The 22,339-nt window shown below is 39.8% G+C and overlaps 2 protein-coding genes across 2 annotated transcripts; both read right to left on the bottom strand.

Moving 5' to 3' along the window:
• Window positions 1-931: 931 nt before the first annotated feature.
• Window positions 932-4,160, bottom strand: LOC109062537. Its single transcript, XM_042771975.1, has 2 exons — window positions 1,318-4,160; window positions 932-1,102 (listed from the first exon to the last, which is right to left on the bottom strand). Exon 1 carries the CDS (start codon window positions 4,091-4,093, stop codon window positions 2,063-2,065), a length of 2,031 nt encoding a protein of 676 aa, XP_042627909.1. The 5' UTR covers window positions 4,094-4,160; the 3' UTR covers window positions 932-1,102; window positions 1,318-2,062.
• Window positions 4,161-10,089: 5,929 nt separating this feature from the next.
• On the bottom strand, window positions 10,090-18,896 carry LOC109098404 (elongation of very long chain fatty acids protein 4-like). Its single transcript, XM_042771974.1, has 7 exons — window positions 18,660-18,896; window positions 17,964-18,054; window positions 16,143-16,330; window positions 14,470-14,550; window positions 12,945-13,116; window positions 12,586-12,713; window positions 10,090-11,840 (listed from the first exon to the last, which is right to left on the bottom strand). Exons 2-7 carry the CDS (start codon window positions 18,028-18,030, stop codon window positions 11,544-11,546), a joined length of 933 nt encoding a protein of 310 aa, XP_042627908.1. The 5' UTR covers window positions 18,031-18,054; window positions 18,660-18,896; the 3' UTR covers window positions 10,090-11,543.
• Window positions 18,897-22,339: the final 3,443 nt, after the last annotated feature.

Genomic DNA, 22,339 nt, shown 5'->3' with positions numbered 1-22,339 from the left:
TAATACATCTCTCTCTCCCCCCCCCCTCTCTTTTTTTTTTCTTTTTTTTTGTGTGTGTGTGTTTTTTTTATATGTGTAGAGGGTGGGGGTGGACAGACGTGACCCTCTCTGTCCAGCTGGTATCTGAATGCAGGTCGTGTAGCAGCTGGGAAACGTAGGGCAAGGTTTCTGATTGCTGCCATTAGCAGAACGCATCAGCGATGAGTCTGTTCAGTGCAATGGATGGGTGTTTCACAGCAGGGAGTCTATAATGATGAAATGTGCAACCATAAGACTGAATTAGAGAATGGTGTTTTTAATTTTCGCATAAACCAACTATATGAACTGAAAAAAGACAGTTCACCCAAAAATGAAAACTCTGTCATCATTTACTCCTCCACATGTTGTTCCAAACCTGTATGAGTTTCTTTCTACTGTTCAACACAAAATAAGATATTTTTTAAGAATGTCGGTAACCGAACAGTTCCCCACTGATTTATAGTATGGAGAAAAAAAAATACTATTGAAAAATACTAAGTGAATGGGGACCAGAAGCTATTTGGTTACAAAATATCTTCTATTGTGCTCATTGGAGGACAGAAATTCATACAGGTTTGGAACAAACTGAGGTAAGTGAGTAAATTAATGACAGTTTAAACTATCCCTTTAAGGAACTCCTCCTGCATTGTGTCTGCTACAGACATGAATGATTTCTCAAACAGTGCTTTTCTGAGCAATTCACACCAATTGACAGAAACACACTGTTGTGTGCACACTACGTTCAAAATTTGGGGTCACTAAGGCTGCATTTTTTCAACCAAAAATAAAGTAAAAATAGTAATATTCTGAAATATTATTATAGTTTAAAATATGTGAATCTCTGTTAAAGTGTAATGTATTTCTGTGATGCGCAGCTGTATTTTCAGCATCATTACTTATAGGAAACTGGTACAACTAAACCAGTTGGGGTTGCCAGTGGGGGGACTAGTCCACCACAGATGTCCGGTAAGAGACATAAAGATGCAGGTTTAAGTCCTTGATGCATTTATTTCTTCACAACAATTCCATAAATGTTGAGCACGTAAGTGCAGACATTACATTGGTGTTTCCATCCGTGTGTGGTCTTTAACAAAAGATATAACAAATTAGTATAAACAAATCAATAAAGTAGGTAAATTCATACAAAGAAGGTAGCAAAATACACTTAAATGAACAACCTACATAATAATGTGTGATGACAACCAGTAATTGCATTTAAAGTACCCTTAAACAATGAATATCAACTAAAATTCAGAAGGGTCACAGCTATCAAAAGCTGAAGTACATAAATAAACTTACTTGGTTCATCTAACATATACGCACACAACACCAACACTTCAGAAAGCCTTGAGTCCATTTGCTTTCACCTACTCTGTGCAGGCTATTTCTACCAAACACTAATCACTGCCACCTGCTGGAAATGGGCGGAGCGTAGTGTCTTTAGGTAGCTACGATGACATCACATTCAAACACTGGCTGATCACCAGAAAACTTCAAAATAAAAGCTCATTTACAGCGGGCCTTTTTAACAGCCGCCCCCAGATTTCTAAAGAATGAGGAAATCTGTACATTATAAAAAGGCAAGTCAATTTCAATCTGGTATCGCAGGTAGCTGTACAACCTTTGCCACAGGTCGCACATAAGACTTGTCCTTAACTTTCACTTCAACAGTCCTGATTCTATTGTCAAACCCAGGGAATACTTGAGAGATCTGCCCAATGGGCCATAGGGCCCTGGGAAATTGAGGGTCCACAATCATAACAGTAGTTCCCACCTTGATATCGGGTGACTCTCGGCGAGTCTGAAGACCAGGCAAATAGAACTTGATAAACCGCTTCCAAAAGTGATCTGCTATAATTTGGCTATGACGCCAACGACGTCGACTCAACAGTTCACTTTGGGGGTACATCACTTGAGGAAGAGACGAATCAGGCCGCCCCATAAGAAGTGAATTAGGAGTAATAGGATCTGGATCAGAGGCATTGGATGATGTATAACCCAGGGGTTTAGAATTTAGAATCCCTTCAATCTCGATGAGCACAGTTTAAAGGGTTTCCTCTGTTATTGGTTGAGTTCCCAGAGTGACCTGTAGAGCCTGTTTCAGGGAACAAATTTCCCTTTCCCAACACCCACCGAAATGTGGGGCATGAGGCGGGTTGAAACGAAATATAATCTGCTGACTGGCAAGTTGTTCCTGAAGCTCCGGAACTAGTTCAACATATGTCCGATGCAGCTCCTTTTCCCCTCCTTTAAAATTAGTACCTTGATCACATAAAACCTCAAAAGGTTTCCCACGTCTGGCTATAAATCGTCTGAGGGCCATCAGGAATGAGTCGGTGTCAAGTCTTGGGAGAAGATCAATATACACAGCACGTGTAGTCATGCACTTGAATAGAATACCCCAGCGCTTCTCACTTCTACGTCCAATCTTTATGGAATATGGCCCGAAACAGTCAATGCCAGTAGAATAGAAGGCAGGTTTAAATAGACGTAGTCTGGCGGGAGGCAGGTCTGCCATCCTGGGTATCTGTGGGTTTTTGCGAAACTTCTGACACACTGGACAACCTTTGCGCTTATAACGTCGGATTGCTTCCCTACCCCGAAGAATCCAGTATTTCCTACGCATCTCCGCCAGTATTCTCTCAGGACCTGGGTGGAATAGCTTCGTGTCATAGTCCTTAATGAGAAGGGTAGTGACTGGATGCCGGGGATCAAGGACAATAAGATGCATTGACTCAGGCTCAATCTCTTCACAGCGGCGAAGACGACCTCCTATCCTTAAGAGTTTACTTGCAGCTTCAAGTTCGGGGGCGAGGCAAAGCAGTCGACTGTTGGTCTGTAGTGGTTTCCCTGCCGTAAGCTGTGCCATCTCAGAAGGAAAGCTTTCCCCTTGAGCTTGCTGAAGGATAGCCATTTCAGCCTGTCGAAAGTCCTCAGCTGATACATTGATCCCATGTTCCCCAAGAGATTCTACTGTTGCAGTCAATAAATCTTGGAAGGTCAGAAATTGGCTTGGATCAGGGATAGACAAACGAAGTACAGTATTAGTCAGACCACAGAATGTAGAGTTTCTCAATTCATCACCAGCTATGGAACAGGATGGCGGTGGAACCGGCCACTGATCAGATTTGAGTTGAAGGTATGTTGGTCCCGTATTCCAACGACTTTGTGGCCCTAGTTCTGCCAGCCTTTTACCTCGAGTGATGTCATCAGCAGGGTTACTTTCTGAATGCACATAGCACCATTCACAGCAGCTGGTAAGGTCCTGAATCTCTGTTATTCGTGTACCAACGAAAACCTTGAATCGGCAGGATTCAGATTTAATCCAGGTCAAAACTGTGGTGGAATCAGACCAAATAAAAACTTGATGAATGGGCAAAGTCAATTCATTCTGCAGGATCTTTGCTAACTGGGCCCCTGTCAGGGCTGCACATAGTTCTAAACGAGGTATTGACAGACGTTTCTTAGGAGCCACTCTTGATCTGGCCACTATGAAGGTGATCTCCACTTCTCCCTTTTGATCTTCTGTTCGAAGATAGGCGACAGACCCATAGGCACTCTCGGATGCGTCACAAAAGATATGGATCTCACGCTGGCTTGAAACATCATCCTTTGGTGCACTGCAATAGCATCTGGGTAAGACTATCTTTTGTAGATTACTGAGCTCTCCTGCCCACCTGTTCCACTCATTGACTAAATTCTCAGGTAGTTTAGGATCATCCCAGTCCCTCTTCTTTTCCCATAATCGCTGTACTATTACCTTTGCACGTGTGGTATATGGGATGATGTAGCCGAGAGGATCATATTGGCTAGCAAGCACTTTATAGATGTTGCGCATGGTAACCTCTCTGCACTCTACAGCACGGAGCTTATAGGACAAGGTATCAGTTTCACAGTTCCACTGAAGTCCAAGCACTGATTCATGGTTGATGGCATTACCCTTTGCAATCCATTGCTCAGCACTGTCAGATCTGGATGCCACTGGTAGATGACTAATGGTTGAGGGTGTATTGCTGGCCCATTGCCTGAGTTCGAATCCTCCCCCTGCTAAAACACTTTGCAGCTGGTCTACCATGAGCCTTGCTTCATCTACAGAAGGCAGACTTTGAAGATAATTGTCAACATAAAACGTCTTCAGTACGGCATCAAGTATCTTTTCACCAGGCTGACTATTCTCCAGGATGTGCTTCTGCAAGGCAAAAACAGCACAACATGGGCTACTAGTGGTCCCAAAGGGAAGAACTTGCCATTCATAGATTCTAGGCTCCACTTCTCTTCGTAGATCTCTCCATAAGAAACGGAGAAGGGGCCGATCCTCTGGAAGGAGTCTAACCTGGTGGAACATTCCTTTAATGTCACTACTGATAGCGATTGAGTGCTCCCGGAATCTTAGTAGCACAGCCAGTAATGAAGAAGTCAGTGTTGGCCCTGGAAGTAACAATTCATTGAGATTGTTCCCTTGAAACTGGAAAGAACAGTTGAAAACCACCCGATGTTTTCCATTATGTTCAACCATGTGATGTGGGATATACCAACTTATTTGAGTGTCTTCTGCTCCTGACTGCAATTCAGCAATATAGCCTGCCTGCTCCAGTCTTTTAATCTCAGCCTGGTAGATAGCTGCTTGCTCAGGGGACTTACTGAGACGCCGCTCTAGACTTCTTAACTGAGGCATCACTGCTTCTTTAGGTGCACAAAGAGGGGGCATATTTTGGACTCTTAGCAGTGGGGTAGCATATCGCTTAATCCCATCAACATCAACTCTAGAAGTTCTTTGTTCCAGTAGTTTCATTGACTGCTGGTCTTGTACAGATCGAGTATTCATTTTCTCATCTCTCCAAGGAAGGACATCCAGTTGCCAGAGTCTTTCAACTTGTTCATGCAACATAGCAGAGGGTGACCAACTTGTTGTGAACAGACACTGTTGCTCTCTAAGAAGATGTTGCAACGCTTGAACTGGTCCTTGCATAGTCCATCCAAGGAGAGTCCTAATTGCAGCAGGACCCCCTGGTGGACCCAAGCGAACTGGCTCAACCGGGGTAATTAAATGAAGGCAGTCAGATCCTATGAGCAAAACTGGATGAGCAGCTTCAATTTCTTGGAGGGGAAGTCCTTTAAGATGACGGTACCTTTTCCGTAAAGCCTTGACAGGATAACAGTGCACTCCAAGCCCCAACTCCGCTGCAGTGAATGCTCCATTGATCCGATACATCTTGTTTGGCTGGCAGGCTGGTGAAAGGTTAAAGGAAACAGCCGCCCCATGCAGGACCTTTAATTCTTGTCTGACAGTGCGCAGGGGCAAGTCCTCTGGCTTACCTTTCAGTTTCAGCTGGGTTGCTGCAGTATCTAACAAGATGGTTCTTTCGGAGCCATCATCCAGAATGGCATAAGCATTCATCGATCGATCTCCATTTCTTAGAATCACTTTACATATCTTCAACAGTACCTTACGACTTCCTGGGGGCTTGTCAATGAATAACACCTCATTTGCAGCCTCCCCCAAGACAGGGCTAGTACATGGATCTTCTCTTTCCACTACTTTCTCCTTGTTCCATATATTAACATCATGAAGAACAAGCAAGTGACGACCATTGCATGTTTTGCAGCGCATTTTAAGGTTACACTCTGATCTATGGCCCCGTCCACAGCACCAGCATCGGTTGTGCCCCTTGATCCAATTCTGCCTCTGAGATTTGGAAAGTTGAGAGAAATTTACACAGTTATTCAAAGTGTGTTTATTGTTATCACAATAAGGGCAGTAAGCTTTCCCCTTTGTGATCTTAGCAGTAACAGCTGAGGAATGTGGTGGTGATGAAGGGAATTTCTCTGTGCCAAGCAGAACTTCTGTCCCTTTGTTGAATGATTTCACCCTCCTTGACATATCCCTGGACAAACTGGTTGAGTATCCTCTGCCCGAACGGCTTACATACCTTGTGGAATCTTCTTGCACTTGGATTTCATATTCTAACCAGTCTGCTAAGTTAAGGAGGGTTGGAATCTTCACGTCTAATGGATAAATAAATCTTCTGAAACTGCTACGCAGATCATGTGGCAACTTACTCAGAAGTTTGGACACATGCGAGCCACATCTTAATTCCACCATGCCAGGCTTACCTAGTTGTCTCAGCATTCCCACCAAAGATCTCACCCTCAGAGCATACATTCGAAAAGTTTTAATATCTCCAGTGCTGATGCTGGGCCCATCCATCAATTCCACTATGCGCTGTAGTGCTAACTGATGTGGCTGGCCATACTGTTTATTGAGGGCATCCATAGTGTTGGTATAAGGATGACGTGAACTGCTGTAAGATTCAGCAATTAACTGAGCCTCTTCAACCTTGAGATGTTCTAGCAGGATATGAAATTTAAAGCGTTCTGTAGCATCAGCTGGAAGAATGTTTTCTAAAGCAATCTTAAATAGTGCAAACTCTCTGGGGTTTGGGTAAATCAGGTCAGGAATTGTAGGAGTAGGGCCACGATATACTCTTTCCTGGTCAGAAGTTGGACTCGGAGAGTGGTGGTGCCCTCTCTTGCTCCTAGAAGACAAGATGTGCCGTCTGGAAGAATATTGTGGAGATGCAGAGCGAACATAACTTCTTACATTCTTGGCTTGAGTTCCTCCACTCTTTCTCTGACAAATTTGTCTAACAATTGCTGGACTGGTATTAACATTCTTCTTCCTGGATGAGCTCAGGGACAGATTTCTCATGCCCTCAACAGAAGAGGACAAACTTTCTTGACTGCTTGAACCCTCATAGCTCTCCACACTTTCTGCTGAACTACTATCTTGCGATGCATTGTGAGAGGCTTGGGCATAGTTTGAATTTGCTACAGGTTCAGCTACTCTTGGCTTTCTTGGGGCTGGAACTGGTTTAGGGCGGTCTAGGGCTTTGGACTGACAAGGTACAGGAAAGGTAGACAATGCCAGAGGAGGCTGTGACTGATTCTGCCAACTTAACAATTGTTTCACCTCCACTTGTAGTTGAGAGATCTGAGATGTAAACTTGGCGTTGGCCTGCTTAAGATCATCTCTTTCCTCCTTCAGCTGCTGAACTGTAGTAATCAGGCCCCTTTGTTGTCTCCTTAAATCAGCATTTTCTTCTCTCAAGGTTTCCACCTGCTGATCCCATCGATCTGCTATATACCACTGTTGAGGACTGTGATAATCACTATGATGTGCTGCTACATGTGGGGTGTCCATCCTGACATCCTCCTCAGGTGACACGGCACAGGGGGATTTATGGGAATAGCTAGGTGGTGATAAGGATCTTTGTATATTGTAGCCAGTCAAGTCATAATCCTGCAAGTGTGCAGGCAGAGATGATTGTCTCCTGGGCCGCTCAACAGGAACATCATCTGATGACTAACCTGTGGAAAACATCTAACTGGTACAACTAAACCAGTTGGGGGGTTGCCTGAGTCCTTGATGCATTTATTTCTTCACAACAATTCCATAAATGTTGAGCACGTAATGTGCAGACATGCATCTCCATTGCAGACAGTACAACTAGGACTTTAAAAAAGATATAACAAATCAAATCAGTAGGTCCAAAAAAGATATAACAAATATAGTATAAACAAATCAAATAAAGTAGGTAAATTCATAAAAGAACAAAATACACTTAAAATGAAAACCTACATATAATGTGTGATGACAACCAGTAATTGCATTTAAAGTACCCTTAAACAATGAATATCAACTAAAATTCAGAAGGGTCACAGCTATCAAAAGCTGAAGTACATAAATAAACTTACTTGGTTCATCTAACATATACGCACACAACACCAACACTTCAGAAAAGCCTTGAGTCCATTTGCTTTCACCTACTCTGTGCAGGCTATTTCTACCAAACACTAATCACTGCCACCTGCTGGAAATGGGCGGAGCGTAGTGTCTTTAGGTAGCTACGATGACATCACATTCAAACACTGTCTGATCACCAGAAAACTTCAAAATAAAAGCTCATTTACAGCGGGCCTTTTTAACATTACTCCAGTCTTCAGTGTCACATGATCTTCAGAAATCAGTCTAATATGATGATCTGCTGCTCAAGAAACATTTCTGATTATTATCAATGTTGAACACAGTTGTGATGCATAATATTTGTGTGGAAACTGTGATTCATTTCATTTATATTCTTTACTGTCACTTTTGATCAATTTATTGAATCCTTGTTGAATGAAAGTATTAATTTCTTTAAAGAAAATCAAGCTGACCCCACACTTTTCAACAGCAGAGCATTGGTACTTCATGCCTGTATACATGTTTGTCTCTGTGATCTCCTTCTCTCTTTGTTTTCCACATTCTGCAGGACTTTGCTGCTATTCGTGGCTGAACTGAACAACGCCTTTCTGATGGGAGGAATAATAATAAAAAAAAGATAATTTGAGTGTCCGACAGACAGGAAGAGGATCACATTACTGCGGCATCCGTGGAGAATCAGAGCGAGAGCTGTAGAGAACAGAGACGCCCGTCTGCTTCCACAGTCACATGATCTCTTATTGAGTTTGGACGGTCAGACTGTGTTTGGCTTGCCTTCTAGAGAGCTGTTTTGTTTGTCTATGAAATGGGTGTGTTTATGGAAAGGGGAATTTTAAAGTAAATTTCTGTGATTTTAAAAATTCTATCAGACAGAGAATCTGCAAGTCTTTAAATTATATATATATATATATATATATATATATATTATATATATATATATATATATATATATATATATATATATATATATATATATTATACTCATAATACTACATATAATATTCTTTTTTATATTATAATTTTTTTCAGTGTAGATATATAAATCTGTATTCAAATATTCATGGCGTGTGTTTTGTACACTTCATCAAAAGAAGAGTCATTAATACTGGAATCGTCACGTGTCATAACCCCTTTCTTCTGATAGCAGCTGAATGAAAGCGTCACATTAAAGCATCAGACACTCGTTAGGAAGAGCAGATGGTGAGTCCCATCAGTCAGAGAGCAGGTGTGTACCGTTACCATGGAAACCTTTGTCTTTGCGAGGAGGAGGAGAGGCGGAGCTCTGATTGGTCCAGAGACGCTGCTGCTCTGTGAATGAGGGAGTGAGGGGTTGGAGCGGAAATCAGACCGGAAACAGAGCAGGAGAGGAGAGAGCTCAGCAGAAGAGGCCTCCACTGGGAAAGGAAAAGCAACATTCATGTTAGCCCACGGAATACAGCCACAAAGAAGAAAAGACACCATTGAAATGCACTGATCTTTCTGCAAAGGTTACATGTTTCTTTTTTTTCTTCCTTTAATGAGCATCATATGTGGGTTGACAAATAACCTTGTTTTGAAAAGACTTTTGCCTAAATGTATTGGCCTATATTTAATCATTTTTAAAACATACAGTAAGTACAATATAAAAACATGTATGTACACAAAAGTGCATTGTGTCAAATTATTAATGTAGATGTTAGTAATAGTTAAAAACACTCATGGGGGTCCAATTATTTTATAAAAAACACATATTCCATGTAGTGTCTCAAATAATAAGTGTTCATAATAATAACATTTACACACAAAAGTGTAATATTTTTAAGTACCACATATGTGACCCCGGACCACAAAACCAGTCTTAAGGGTTAATTTTTTGAAATTGAGATTTATATATCATCTGACAGCTGAATAAATAAGCTTTCCATTGATGTATTGTTTGTTATGATCATAAAAAAAAAAATAATTCTAAATATTGAGAAAACTGCCTTTAAAGTTGTTCAAATGAAGTTCTTAGCAATGCATACTACTAATCAAAAATTAGGTTTTGATATATTTATGGTAGGAAATATACAAAATATCTTCATGGAACAAGATCTTTACTTAATATCCTAATGATTTTTGGCATAGAAGAAAAATCTATAATTTTGACCCATACAATGTATTCTTTGGCTATTGCTACAAATATACCCCAGAGACTTAAGACTGGTTTTGTGCTCCAGAGTCACATATTACGAGGCAAGATGCTGCTTGAAATGTCATGCCGACCACACATTCCCTGGCTCATGATTCGCTGGGAGAATGAGAGGCTTTCTGGGAAATGAAGCGTCTGATAACAGTGACTATGCATTGGCATTTAATTTATTTTTACATACAGCAATGTTTATCTGTCATTTGAAAAGAAAACGAGCAGTTGATGATCATTGCGTTTTTAAAAGCACAATGTACAAAATTGCACCGGATATACAACATTACAAAAATTCAAGACAAAACACATGATACACTTCAGGAACTATTCGTAATGAAAAACAATGACGTGGAGCCTAAGACTTTATTTATGCACAATGCAGTATTGTAGCTACAAACATTTCCCAATCCTGTTTAGTTCAGATGATGTGATGTGTTCACTTCCCAATAAAACTAAAAGCTATTTTATCCCATGAGACACTTCAGATGCTGATGCATGATGCATCCGTCCTAGCCATATCAGTTTCTAAAAGATCAGTATTGGTCTGATATCTGATCTATTTCAAAGCCAGGCTGCAGAAGCACTGAACTGACGTTTATCTTTCCTGTCATTCATGTTGGAGCTTTGACTGATTCTGAACAAAAACACAGTATACATGTATATTCTCAGTCATTGGCCTTGGTACGCTGCATGCTTAATTCTGAGAAGCTGAAGCTGCACGGTATCCGTTTAAAGTACAGGACCGATGGTAACATATCCTGCCAGCAGCTAAACAACTGACATGAAACATGAACGCTTCAAATAAACAGACACTTAAATATGCTTTACAAATAACCGATATACAGTGAGGTCCCAAAGTCTGTAAAATGAAAATGAAACATTTCAGACTGTGCACAACGTGACTAATCAGATGTACTGCAAGTAAACGAGTGTCACTGATCATGTGACTCAGATGGTCATTTTCTTTATCCAAGATGCTTTTTGGATCTCAAATCATGCTGGAGACATTCATCTACAATTCTGACTCAACTTTTCACTCGTACTGTCCTGCTGATAATATAATCAGTGAAGAAACGCCACTAGTGGACTTTTAGACCTCACTATAATAAATGAAGGAAAATCACTGATATCTTAAAGTCTTTCTTATAATCATCGAACACTGATGAGACGTGGGTCTTCTCTGGCATTAGGACAGCAATGTAAAAAAGGCAGATACATAAAAAACAATGTGCTACACTTAATGGGATAGTTCAACAAAAGAAAGAAAAAAAACGTTCTGTCATCATTTACTCTCCTCAACCAGTTGCCGGTAGCCATTGACTTCCACAGTATTTTAGTAAGTCACTGGCGTCCGTCAATTGTTTGGTTACTAACGTTTTTCAAAATATCTTCTTTTGTGTTTAACGTAAGAAAGAAACTCATACAGGCTTAGAACAACTTGAGGGTGAGTAAATGATTTTTGGGTGAATTGGACGGTAAGGAAGAATATTGTTCAGTCTCTCTACATCTAGGCTCATTTTTCTCCCTCGTTTGTTCATAACAATTAGTGACTGACTGCAGGCGTGCGAACAGCTCCTGATCTTTAACCTGCCAGCCGTTTTAATCACGCTTCGCTCTGCCCTTCCTCTTTCTCCTGCCGCTCTCGGCCGGTTTCTCGTCCGTCTTTCCGTTACTGGAGCTCAGGGCTCCGTTGGCGGCTCCGTTATGAAGGGCTTTGCCGGGTTTGGCCGTGGTCTCGCGGCGGGGCTGGCGGCGGTACGTCTGGTAATAGAAATTCCCGAAGAGGATGATGAAGGTGAGGGCGTATCCGATCAGACACCAGTGCATCCACTTAGGGAACGGACAGTCGGAGTACAGAGACAGAGCCGTGTGGCCGATGGTGACGTGAAACTGGATCTGAGGAAGAACATACAACATAACTGATGAGACTGATCACTGGTTTAGTCATTACAGTCAATTATTACTCCAGTCTTCAGTGTCACATGATCTTCAGAAATCATTCTAATATGATGATTTGCTGCTCAAGAAACATTTCTGATTATTATCAATGTTGAACACAGTTGTGCTGCCTATCTATAGTAAAGCATTAAGAACATGTCCTGGAATGAGTGATTAGTCACATGCTGGACATAATAAAGCTATTGAAGATAAACTTAATGACATTTCTGATGTTTAAACTATCACTTTGCTTAAATGTTTTTGGGAAAACTGAATTGTTGTATAAAATGCTTTATAGTATGATGGTAATGGCAGCAGTATTGACAACAGTTGATATTTTTTTTTTCTTTTTTATAAATTCTATGCATACTGTAAATACCAAATAAATGGAAAATATGCATTTTATTGTGTGCAAAGAAGAACCATTTTAATAAATATATTACATAAGGAAATGTTATCAGGTTAAAACAAAAGCAAAAAAAAAAAAAAATTGTGAAATTCTGGAAATGTATAAAAATGTGAATAATTAATTAATTAATTAATTAAAGAGACACTTTGATATATAATGCTACTATAATCTATCCGTCACTGATTCAGTTTTTTTTTTTCTTTCTAAAGTTCCCGTAACTGCAGAATCACCCTTAAATTCCACATCGTTCTCAAAATATCCACGGTTTTATGCTTGTAAAATGTCAGCATTTACCATTTGAATGATGGTCAGATACTTTTTCCACCACAGATATTTCTGTATTTTCGGACCGAATGCGGCCAGCCCATAATACAAGTACATCAGGACATGGATGGCTGCATTCATATGAGCCCCGAAGAACGCTGCGGAAGAGAGAAATACACGTTCACTCCATGTAGTATGAGTGGAAAACGTTACAATACGATCTGTTAATCACACATTTGTTGTATGGACTACTTATGATGATGTTGTTCTGGACAGATCTGTGTCAGAATTGTTGTTGTGTGGTAACAGATACTTCCATGTTTTTCATAAAATGCACAGTATGCTTCTGTAATGATCTGAGGGTGTGTTTCTGTGTTTATGATGCTTACACTGTCCCCCGGCGACCCATTTGATGCCGATCCACCACAGAGTGAACATGGTGCAGTGGTGATAGACGTGCAGGAAGCTGATTTGGTTGAACTTCTTGCGTAAGATGAAGAACACAGTGTCGAGGTACTCTACACCTTTAGAAATAAAGTACCACCACAGAGCTGCTGCCACCTGCCATCACAAGACCAGAGACGCGCGTCAGAAAGACTTCCGGAGCTGCAGCGTTCATTCAAGTGCATTATAGAGGAACTCTTACATTCTTTGTGAAGCACACTGAAAGAAATTATACATTAGACCAACTTTTTAAAAAATGCTACAACCAAATGTATTAGTTTTTTTTTTTTTTTTAAAATTATATTTATGCTTTGGTTCAAACTTTTAATATTAATTAAAAATACATATATATTTTTAGTAGATTGCACATTTGCCATATACCATTCATACCATTCAATTAATTTATTTTTGTATTAATTAATTTATTCATTCATTCATTTATTTAGACAAAAGCCATAATGTTACTAAATGTAGGTCAATATAATATGTTTTTTGGCCTTTTGCAATTTAATTTCCCCATAAACAAAAGCTAAATTAACTATAATATTGAAGCAGAATTTTCACTTATGATAAAACTAAAAACATTTTATTACAAATTCTCTGATTTAGTTTACAAAGACAAATATGAAACACCCTAACAGTTTATTGGGATGTCTTTTTAAAATGCATCATATTTTCTGTTAAATACAAACAAAAAAATTATAATTAATTCATAAAAGCCACAGTATTTTATTTTTCTATGGGGAGTGTTATTTGCTATTAGACAAACTGAACAAAACAGGTTTAAACTGAAAAACACGATTTTTGATTAGAGCAATTAATAAACGCACTTTTTTTACTATTTTTAAAAACATATACAAAAAAAATCAGATATCATTAATCCTAATATAACTCACAAAATTATGATTAAATTTAATCACATCAAAAATCATGATGTTGAATTGGAATGACAGCAAGAATTCAAAGAAATTATACAATTGGGGAATCAAACTAAACAAAAAATAATTCCATAATTATTTTCAACTAATTATGCCTATTTATCCTGTGATATATATTTTCTCAGCTGATTACACATATTTCTCTAAACTATGTTTTTTACGGTTAAAAGTATCAACAGTCATCAATCATTCCCTGTGCAATACAGCATAACAAATTAATTAATATTATCATCTCATCTTTCTGGAAATACTTAATATGTTGTGTGTTAACATCATGATGGGTAAATTATGCTGAAAATGCTTAATTCTTAAAACTACTGTTTCAAATTCAAATGACAATTCTGCATCCTAACTCAGGAACTGTAAATGATGCTGAAATGAATCCGCTAGTATTTGAGTGTGAAAGTCAGATGGTGTGTGTGAGTGGAACCCAACTCCCCGGCTTTCCTGCTCCAGTAACACGTTTGGGCCAGTAACTGGAGAGCAGAACTGCGTGTCTGGTTTCAGAGCACAGTCTGGGACAGAGACTCACCCTCACTTCATTGGGATCGTCTGAGTAGTCGACAGGCTGGCAGATGTAGCTGTAGTTGGCCGCTCGCGCTGCAAGGAAGAGCTGAAATACAAGACGTTTGGACTCTTTCATGTGATTGATGTAAAGGACAATTCCTCATCGTTAGTTTCTCCTCTTTATGCTTAAGAAATAAAAACTGGCAAAAAAAATAAATAAATAAATAAAATAAAAGGTGTATGTTAATGGACTAGTTCACCCAAAAAAAAAAAAATTGCTGAAAATGTGCTCCCCCTCAAGCCATCTGAGATCAAGATGAGTTTGTTTCTTCATCAGGTTTGTAGAAATGTAGCACTGCATCAGTGTCTCAGCAATGGATGCTCTGCAGTGAATGGGTGCCGTCAGAATGAGAGTCCAAACAGCTGATAAAAACATCACAATTTATCCACAGCACTCCAGTCCAGCAGTTAATGTCTTGAGAATTAAAACACCCAATCACTGCGAGAAACAAATTTATGATTAAGACAGTTTTAACTTCAAACCGTTATTCATAATCCATAATAATGCTTCCTCCAGTGAAAATCTCCTGCTGTCTCTTTAAAATCCAGCCATGGATTTGTATTAATCTGTTTTTTGCTTTTAGACGGTGCTTGATTTGTGCAGATTTCTCTCCTGATTCAAACCAGACTTTTTCACTGGAAAGAGCAATTTTAAGGATTATGGACTCATATTTTAGCTGAAAGCAATGGTTTGAAGTTAAAAACGTTTTAATGCTGGATTTGTTTCAGCTTTTGTCTTCTCCAGATGTTAACTGATGGACAGGAGTGCTGTGGATTACTTGTGGATTATTGTGATGTTTTTATCAGCTGTTTGGACTCTCATTCTGACGGCACCCATTCACTTGCAGAGCATCCATTGCTGAGACATTGATGCAATGCTACATCTCTACAAATCTGTTCCCATGAAGAAACAAATCCATCTACATCATGCACATTTTCAGCAACTCATTTTTGGCTCAAAATAGAAATAGAAATGGGAGTTATGAAAAGAATGAGCAAGAAACCAAAACTATGAATGTGCATTACAATAATATTAAAATAAGATTAAACCAGAAAACAACATTATTTTTCTGATTTTCTGGTCTGATTTCATTCATTTCTCAAGTCTGAGACATTCTGTGTTTCTGTCCAAATGAAGTCAATATGGCTGAATCATAAATACCCGGAGTGATGGTACATTTATAGCACATTTAATGGACAGCACTGGTCTGCAGTGTTCTGGTGTTGATCAATATGTAGTTTCTTATAAACTCAGGTGTTCTCATTATAGGCAAATATAAGAGATGAAAACTAAAACTTAAAGGCTACACTGAAATCAAAATGGAAACATCTAGATTAGCTGGTTTTCTTTACATTTAATATTGTCGAATCAACCTAAATACGCTCATTTATACCACCAAAACTATTTTAAATATGTTAAATCAGGTAGAAATATCTCTTGAAAGTTCTAATTGCAGGTCACCGCTTTTTACATTGTACTGCAATGTAATAAAAAATCTAAATAAAATTTATGAATAATAAAAAACAATAAAACAAATGAAATATTAAAACTAAGCAAACAAGTGACATTTAGTTGTAAATAGTAAAACGGGTAAATAGTGCCATTTTCTGGGAGGCTGGGAGTTTGGGTGCGCTCACCTCTTTGAATATGAAGAAGTTAAGGACAACCATGCTGAAGTTGTAGAGGATGAGGGTCTTCCTCAGCTGGAGGGGCTCTCGGCCCTGCATGTACTTGGGCCCCAGCCAGAGGAACAGCAGGTACGAGGAGCTGATGGCCAGCGTGGGGAGCGGAGAGTCCATCAATGGCCATTTCTCCACACGCTTGTCTACAAACACACATCAGTAACTATAATGATAACCTCAACTATAAAGTTTAAATGATCATTCTATATGAGAACAGCAAAGTTCACATCAGAGCTTTAATGATAATGACACAGAGGAGTGACTTTCCGAAAGTGTTTTATTCGCACCTGATGAATGCTAAAAACACTGACAGCCAATCAGCACTAAATGTGCTTTAAACAGCTTGTGCATTTAAAGCAGCAGACAACAAAACTGCCGCATACACTTACAATAAACAGAACAATATCATCTGTTGATGTGGATGCTATAATAGTTATCGTTATGAGTTTATTTGACATTAAAGTAGCAATACAGCTGCTTTACAACTTCTTTGTCAAGGATAACATAATAAAGTTGCATTAACTCATATCCATTGTGGTCCTTAATTTTAGAAATTAATTCTGATAGGGATGGTTTTGTAGGCATGTATCATCACACTAGTACACATACAAACAATTCACACAAAATAACTTCACAATCATGCACATACTCAAACAAAACATTGAATCAATTCCATTATGACAACCCATCTAAGTCTCTTCACTCTTATACTAAAACCAACATTAAATATAGTCACTGTTACCATCCTTAGTGTGAACAGGCCTTAAGATTTGCATTTTAAAAACACTGCTAATAAACTAAAGTACAATTCCAAAACTCAAAATTGTTTTCTTGATAGCTGTGCACAATAATAAAAAAATAAAAAATAAAATAAAGACAAACTTAAGTGTTCAGTAGTCTAAGTATTCATTAGTGTGAATTGTTTCCCAAGAATGTGTTTTATATATATATATATATATATATATATATATATATATATATATATATATATATATATATATATATATATATATATACATTCAGGAAGCACAATTTTGGTGGTGGTCATTGCTTGGAAATTGTGCCTAGGATCAAGGCATCTGTCACACTTCAATTTTGGGACCAATTCTCACTATTAATTAACTATTAACTATGACTTTTGCCCCAATAAACCCCTAATTTGCTGATAATTAATACTTATTAAGGTAGTTGTTAAATTTAGGTCTTAAGGAGTAAGGGATTTAAAATATGCTCATGCAGAATAAGACATTAACATATACTTTATAAGTACTAATATACAGCCAATATGCTACTAATATGCATGCTAATAAGTAACTAGTTAATAGTGAGAATTGGTCCCTAAACTAAAGTGTTATCAAGATTTCTTTTTTTGCATTGATGCCATAGAAGAACCGTTTTGGGTTCCCTCAAGAACCCTTCAATGAACATTTCTTACAAGAACCATTTTTTTTCTAAGTGTGAAGAGAACCTTTTGTGGAATGGAAAGGTTCCATGGATATTAAAGGTTCTTCATGGAACCATCGATGCCAATAAAGGACCTTTATCGTTAAGTCTGATCAATAATGGCAAGCATTACACAGTTTCCATGATTTACATTTATTTGAATCTTAAAATCTGCTTTTGTTCACCAAAAGTGAAGCCTGCAGTATCTGCCTCATGGGAAAACCTAATAACAGGCCAGAGCTGGAGACTTTTCTGCCCCCGGGTTTATTTAATCGGAGCGCTGCCGTGGATATCATGAATCACATTCAGGTCACAGAAGTGAAGACCAGTTACCTGCGATGGTGAGACTCCATCTGTAGAATTCGACTGTGTCGTTGATTATATGCTTTATAATCTCCATCGCTGAGACTCAAATCCTAATGGTCTGAGAACACATAAGAAAGATAAGTGGTAAGAACACAGTGGACAGCCATGTGCTGAAGCTTTAATACCATGATGGTGAGATGAGGAGGTGGGGCTGGGAAAGGATTTCATTATGATGGGGAGGGTGAGGAGGTGGGGTGTATTTCAGCACAAAGACCAGAACAGCACGTGTCAGCACATATCTGCCCAACACCATCTGAATTATTATAAAGACAAACGCCTTATTATTGATAAAGAGAGACGCGCGCGCATCACTGAAGTGTAACTGTATGAAAGATGCGGGTAAATATGTGGTTGAATATCAAACGCCATCTCTATTTGGCAGACCCCCATCACAGCCTCTCCCAAACCCACCATTAGAAGAGCCAAGACGGATTTTATTAGTTCAACTGAACGACGCCAGGTTATGAGAGATGCGATGCAACAATCAGGGATCAATCGCGCAAACGCGCCGATGCGGCAAAAGACGCCAAATATTCCTGCGGTTACATTCTTTCTCCTCTTACATCCCTAAAACACATCTCATCCAGCCAATATCATAGATTTAGCCTTGAACTGACATTTAGTCTCGTAAGCCCGTGCGGTAATGATGATTTCCGTTCTTACCGTAGCGAGATTAAAGCCCCTTTCTAATGACATTCAGCGCAAGGTCGCGCGATCCCGTTATTCCGTGCCGCGGAAAACACCTTTTTACAAACACCAGATTTAACCGGATCCGCTTAAAGACATGTGGCTGAAACAGACGGTGATAAACCCATCCGTGTATCGAGCATCCTAGAGGGTTACTGGCATCACTGCGGCTCTCGGGTCGCGATGAACGAGGGCTGCTGGACTGCGCATGCGCCAAAACAGGTGCAGTTCACTTCATTCCCAAACCTTGAAATGTTTGGGATGTGAAGCTTTAAAAATGTATTGTATCATTTCTTGATTATTTATTTATAACAAAATTCGTCAAGCATAACATATCCACATAAAACTGACAAAACTGAAATTATTTGGTAGTTATTTATCTTAAAATATTTATATAACATTTTAAATAACTATTTATTTTTACTGTTTATAGTATAGTTATTAATTCTTAAATGCTAATGAACCTTCATAACAGAGAGAGCAGAAGCCAATCTGACTGAAATGTTTCACCCTTTCAGTTATGGATTTAATAACAATAATAATAATAATAATAATAATAATAATAATAATAATAATAATATGTAAATGTACTTTAAAAAGTCACTTTTTTCAAAATGTAACAGGAACCTTGTTCATAGAATAGCTTTTCATTTGTTTCATTCATTAATTTGCAACTTTATCCATCCATTTGCTAATTACGTTGAACATTAATTGGTAGCAAGGCTGTAACCACATATTTAAGATGGGGATAAATAGATATTATATGTGCAATGACATCATTAATAAGTTCAAGGAAAGATTTTGTGGTTTCTGTAATGTTGAGTCAGAGGCAATTTTATACTATAAGTATTAGATCGATCCCATTTGAACGTTCTCTGCCGTTGCGTTGACACACTTAAACTGCTGTTTACTCTGATACTGAAGCCCGATTTGTTCATGTTCGTGTAGCTGTACAAACCAATGGCGATTCAACCCACCAAAAGGGGAGGAGCCGACCAAATAAGTCGTTTCTGAGCACCATTTCGGCAGAATTTTTCTCCTTCAGTGATAAAGATCATCTCCTCTCTGACTCTGTAAGCAAGAAGCCAAAGAAGAAAGAAGGTCAGCTCAGCCTGATAATCATCACTGCAGAAGGAACCCCCGACAGCAGAATAAGTCTGAAGCCTTCCCCTGCGGCCATCCAGCACTATAAGCAAATTTCCTGTGACGTTGTTGCAAATGTCGTGCCATTAGTGTGGCTCATGCAGGGGTGCAGACGGGCACAGTGAGTGCATGAGTCTCGCCCTTCTACACTCCCGGATTTTCTTCTTTAATGAAGGCGGTCCTCCCCGCTTCCTCTCTCCTCTAGGAGGAAGAAACAGCGGAGCAGTGGGGTTCTAACACCGGGCTCGAGTGAACTCACGCCGGCACAGCTCCCATGTGCTTTACTCTACTCCCTACGCCTTGATTCACTGGAGTGCTTCACATGTGAGGTTCAATGCCCGTCATCGGCTGCGAGCGGCTTGATTTCCTTCAGCACATCTGAGAAGGAAGCCGCCCTGGATGACTCCATGTCATTAACAGCTTCGGATGATGAAGAGTGTGTGTCTCTCACCACTGTTGATGGTGCTGAAGAAACAGTTAATACAACATGGCCCAGTGTGAAAAGCTAGCTGATCCACATGGAGAACCTTGGCCTGGCTTGGTCAGCTCCAGAAGAGCCCGTCTGCGGCCTCCTAGATGAGTGGTACCTGAAGGGATGCCGCCAACATTCCTCTCAAACCGCCCGCTCCATTCCTGCCAGCAGTTCATGAGGAACTCATGAGGACGTAGCGTCCCCCCTATTTGGCCCATGTTAAATCCTCTTCTTCAACCGCTCTCACCACTGTTGATGGTGCTGAAGAAACAGGTTATAGCAAGCCCCCCACTCTGGAAGAGCATCTGTGTTCTTTATTGACACTGGGGTTGAAAGCCCATGCAGCGCATCCATCTAAGCCCTGCAGGGCTACCTCAGCCCTAGCAAACAGGGCTTATTCAGCAGCTAGCCAGGCTGGCTCAGCGCTTCACATTATGGTGGTGATTCATGCGGTGCTCACGCTGACTGGATGCGATCGCCAATTTGGGACTTGCACAATGTTTAATAAAGTTATTTGTAATGTCTGTTTTGGGTTTTGATTCATGTTTTCATGTCTTTTATTTTGTTATTGTTTGATTTTGCTGTTTGTGTCATGCTTCCCTTGCCCTCATGTATATCTGCTTGAAAGTGAAAGTGAAAGTGAAAGTCGTGACATTTGCCAAGTAAGGTAACCCATACTCAGAATTGGTGCTCTGCATTTAACCCATCCATGTGCACACACACAGCAGTGAGAAGTGAACACTGTGAACACACACCCGGAGCAGTGGGCAGCTATATATCCAGCGCCCGGGGAGCAACTGGGGGTTCAGTGCCTTGCTCAAGGGCACTTCAGCCATGGGTATTGAGAGTGGAAGAGAGCTCTGTTCATTCACTCCCCTCCCACCTACAACTCCTGCCAGCACCGAGACTCAAACCTGCGACCTTCAGGTTACAAGTCCAACTCTCTAACCATTAGTCCACTTTGTGTATGTGTCATGTTGGTTATTGTCTGGTCATGTGATTATCAGTTCTGTTTGTTCTCATTGGTTGCTTTAGTCATGTGTCTTGTTCCGATTGGTTTGTTCTTGTCATGTGACCCTCATTGTTTGTATAAGTAGTCATGTTTTTGCCATTATCCTTTGTCGTGTATTAACGTAACGTAATGTTGTAACCTGCTGTCGGTGAGTCTAGTCTGTTCATGCCACGTCAAGTTTGTTCAAGTCAAGTCTTTGTTTCTTGTTGGGATTATATTGTTTGGATTTTGGATTACACCTTTGTAAATAAACTGCACTTGGGTTCATCTACACTCGCCTTCAGTGGACTAATTGTTACATTATTAAGCACAATGAGCAGTGAAAAAGAACTCAATCTGCTGCTCGCGCACTGAAAGCCCCTCTCTCAGACAGAATTTGATCGCAAAAACAGATCTCTTTCGTGCTTGAATGGTCAAATATGCACACAATTATGTCAAAATGCCTGTTGTGTGGAGTATTTGCGTGAACACAGTCAGTTATGTGTTAAATAAACATAAATAGTCGGGTGAAAACCGAATGTGTATCAGTAAATTGGATCCGTGCAGTTGGTCTTAAAGGGACAGCAGTCTAATTTACCTGCTGCTGTCTGTCATTATTAATGTTAACCACTCACTGCATATATATCATTATATATCAAAAACCTATGTTGAGATATATATATATCGAAATAATATTTTGGTCATATTGCCCACCCTATAACTCCAACTCAGGTTGGGGAGCTCTGTATGAGGTCAGACTGGCGTCCGGCTCCTGGTCAAACCTGGAGCAGCACTTACACATCAACTGCCTCGAGATGATGGTGGTTTTTCTGGCCCTAACAACCTTCCTGTCAGGCTTAAAGGGGCACCACGTCCTGGTCTGTTCAGATAACATGACAGTGCTAGCCTGGGCGGACACAGGTCACGCTCCCTTCACAGGTCAGTTCAGTGCCTCCTTTGATGGATACAAGGCAAACTCTTCTCACTGAGAGCAGTTCATGTGCTGGGCAGACTGAACCAGGGGAAACATGCTGTCCAGGGACAAGGTAG

This window comes from Cyprinus carpio, chromosome A16 (genome assembly GCF_018340385.1).
Source record: "Cyprinus carpio isolate SPL01 chromosome A16, ASM1834038v1, whole genome shotgun sequence".
In the NCBI taxonomy this organism is placed as follows: Eukaryota; Metazoa; Chordata; class Actinopteri; order Cypriniformes; family Cyprinidae; genus Cyprinus; species Cyprinus carpio.
The sequence above is the reverse complement of the archived record's forward strand: the minus strand, read 5'-3'. Positions and strand labels throughout refer to the sequence as shown.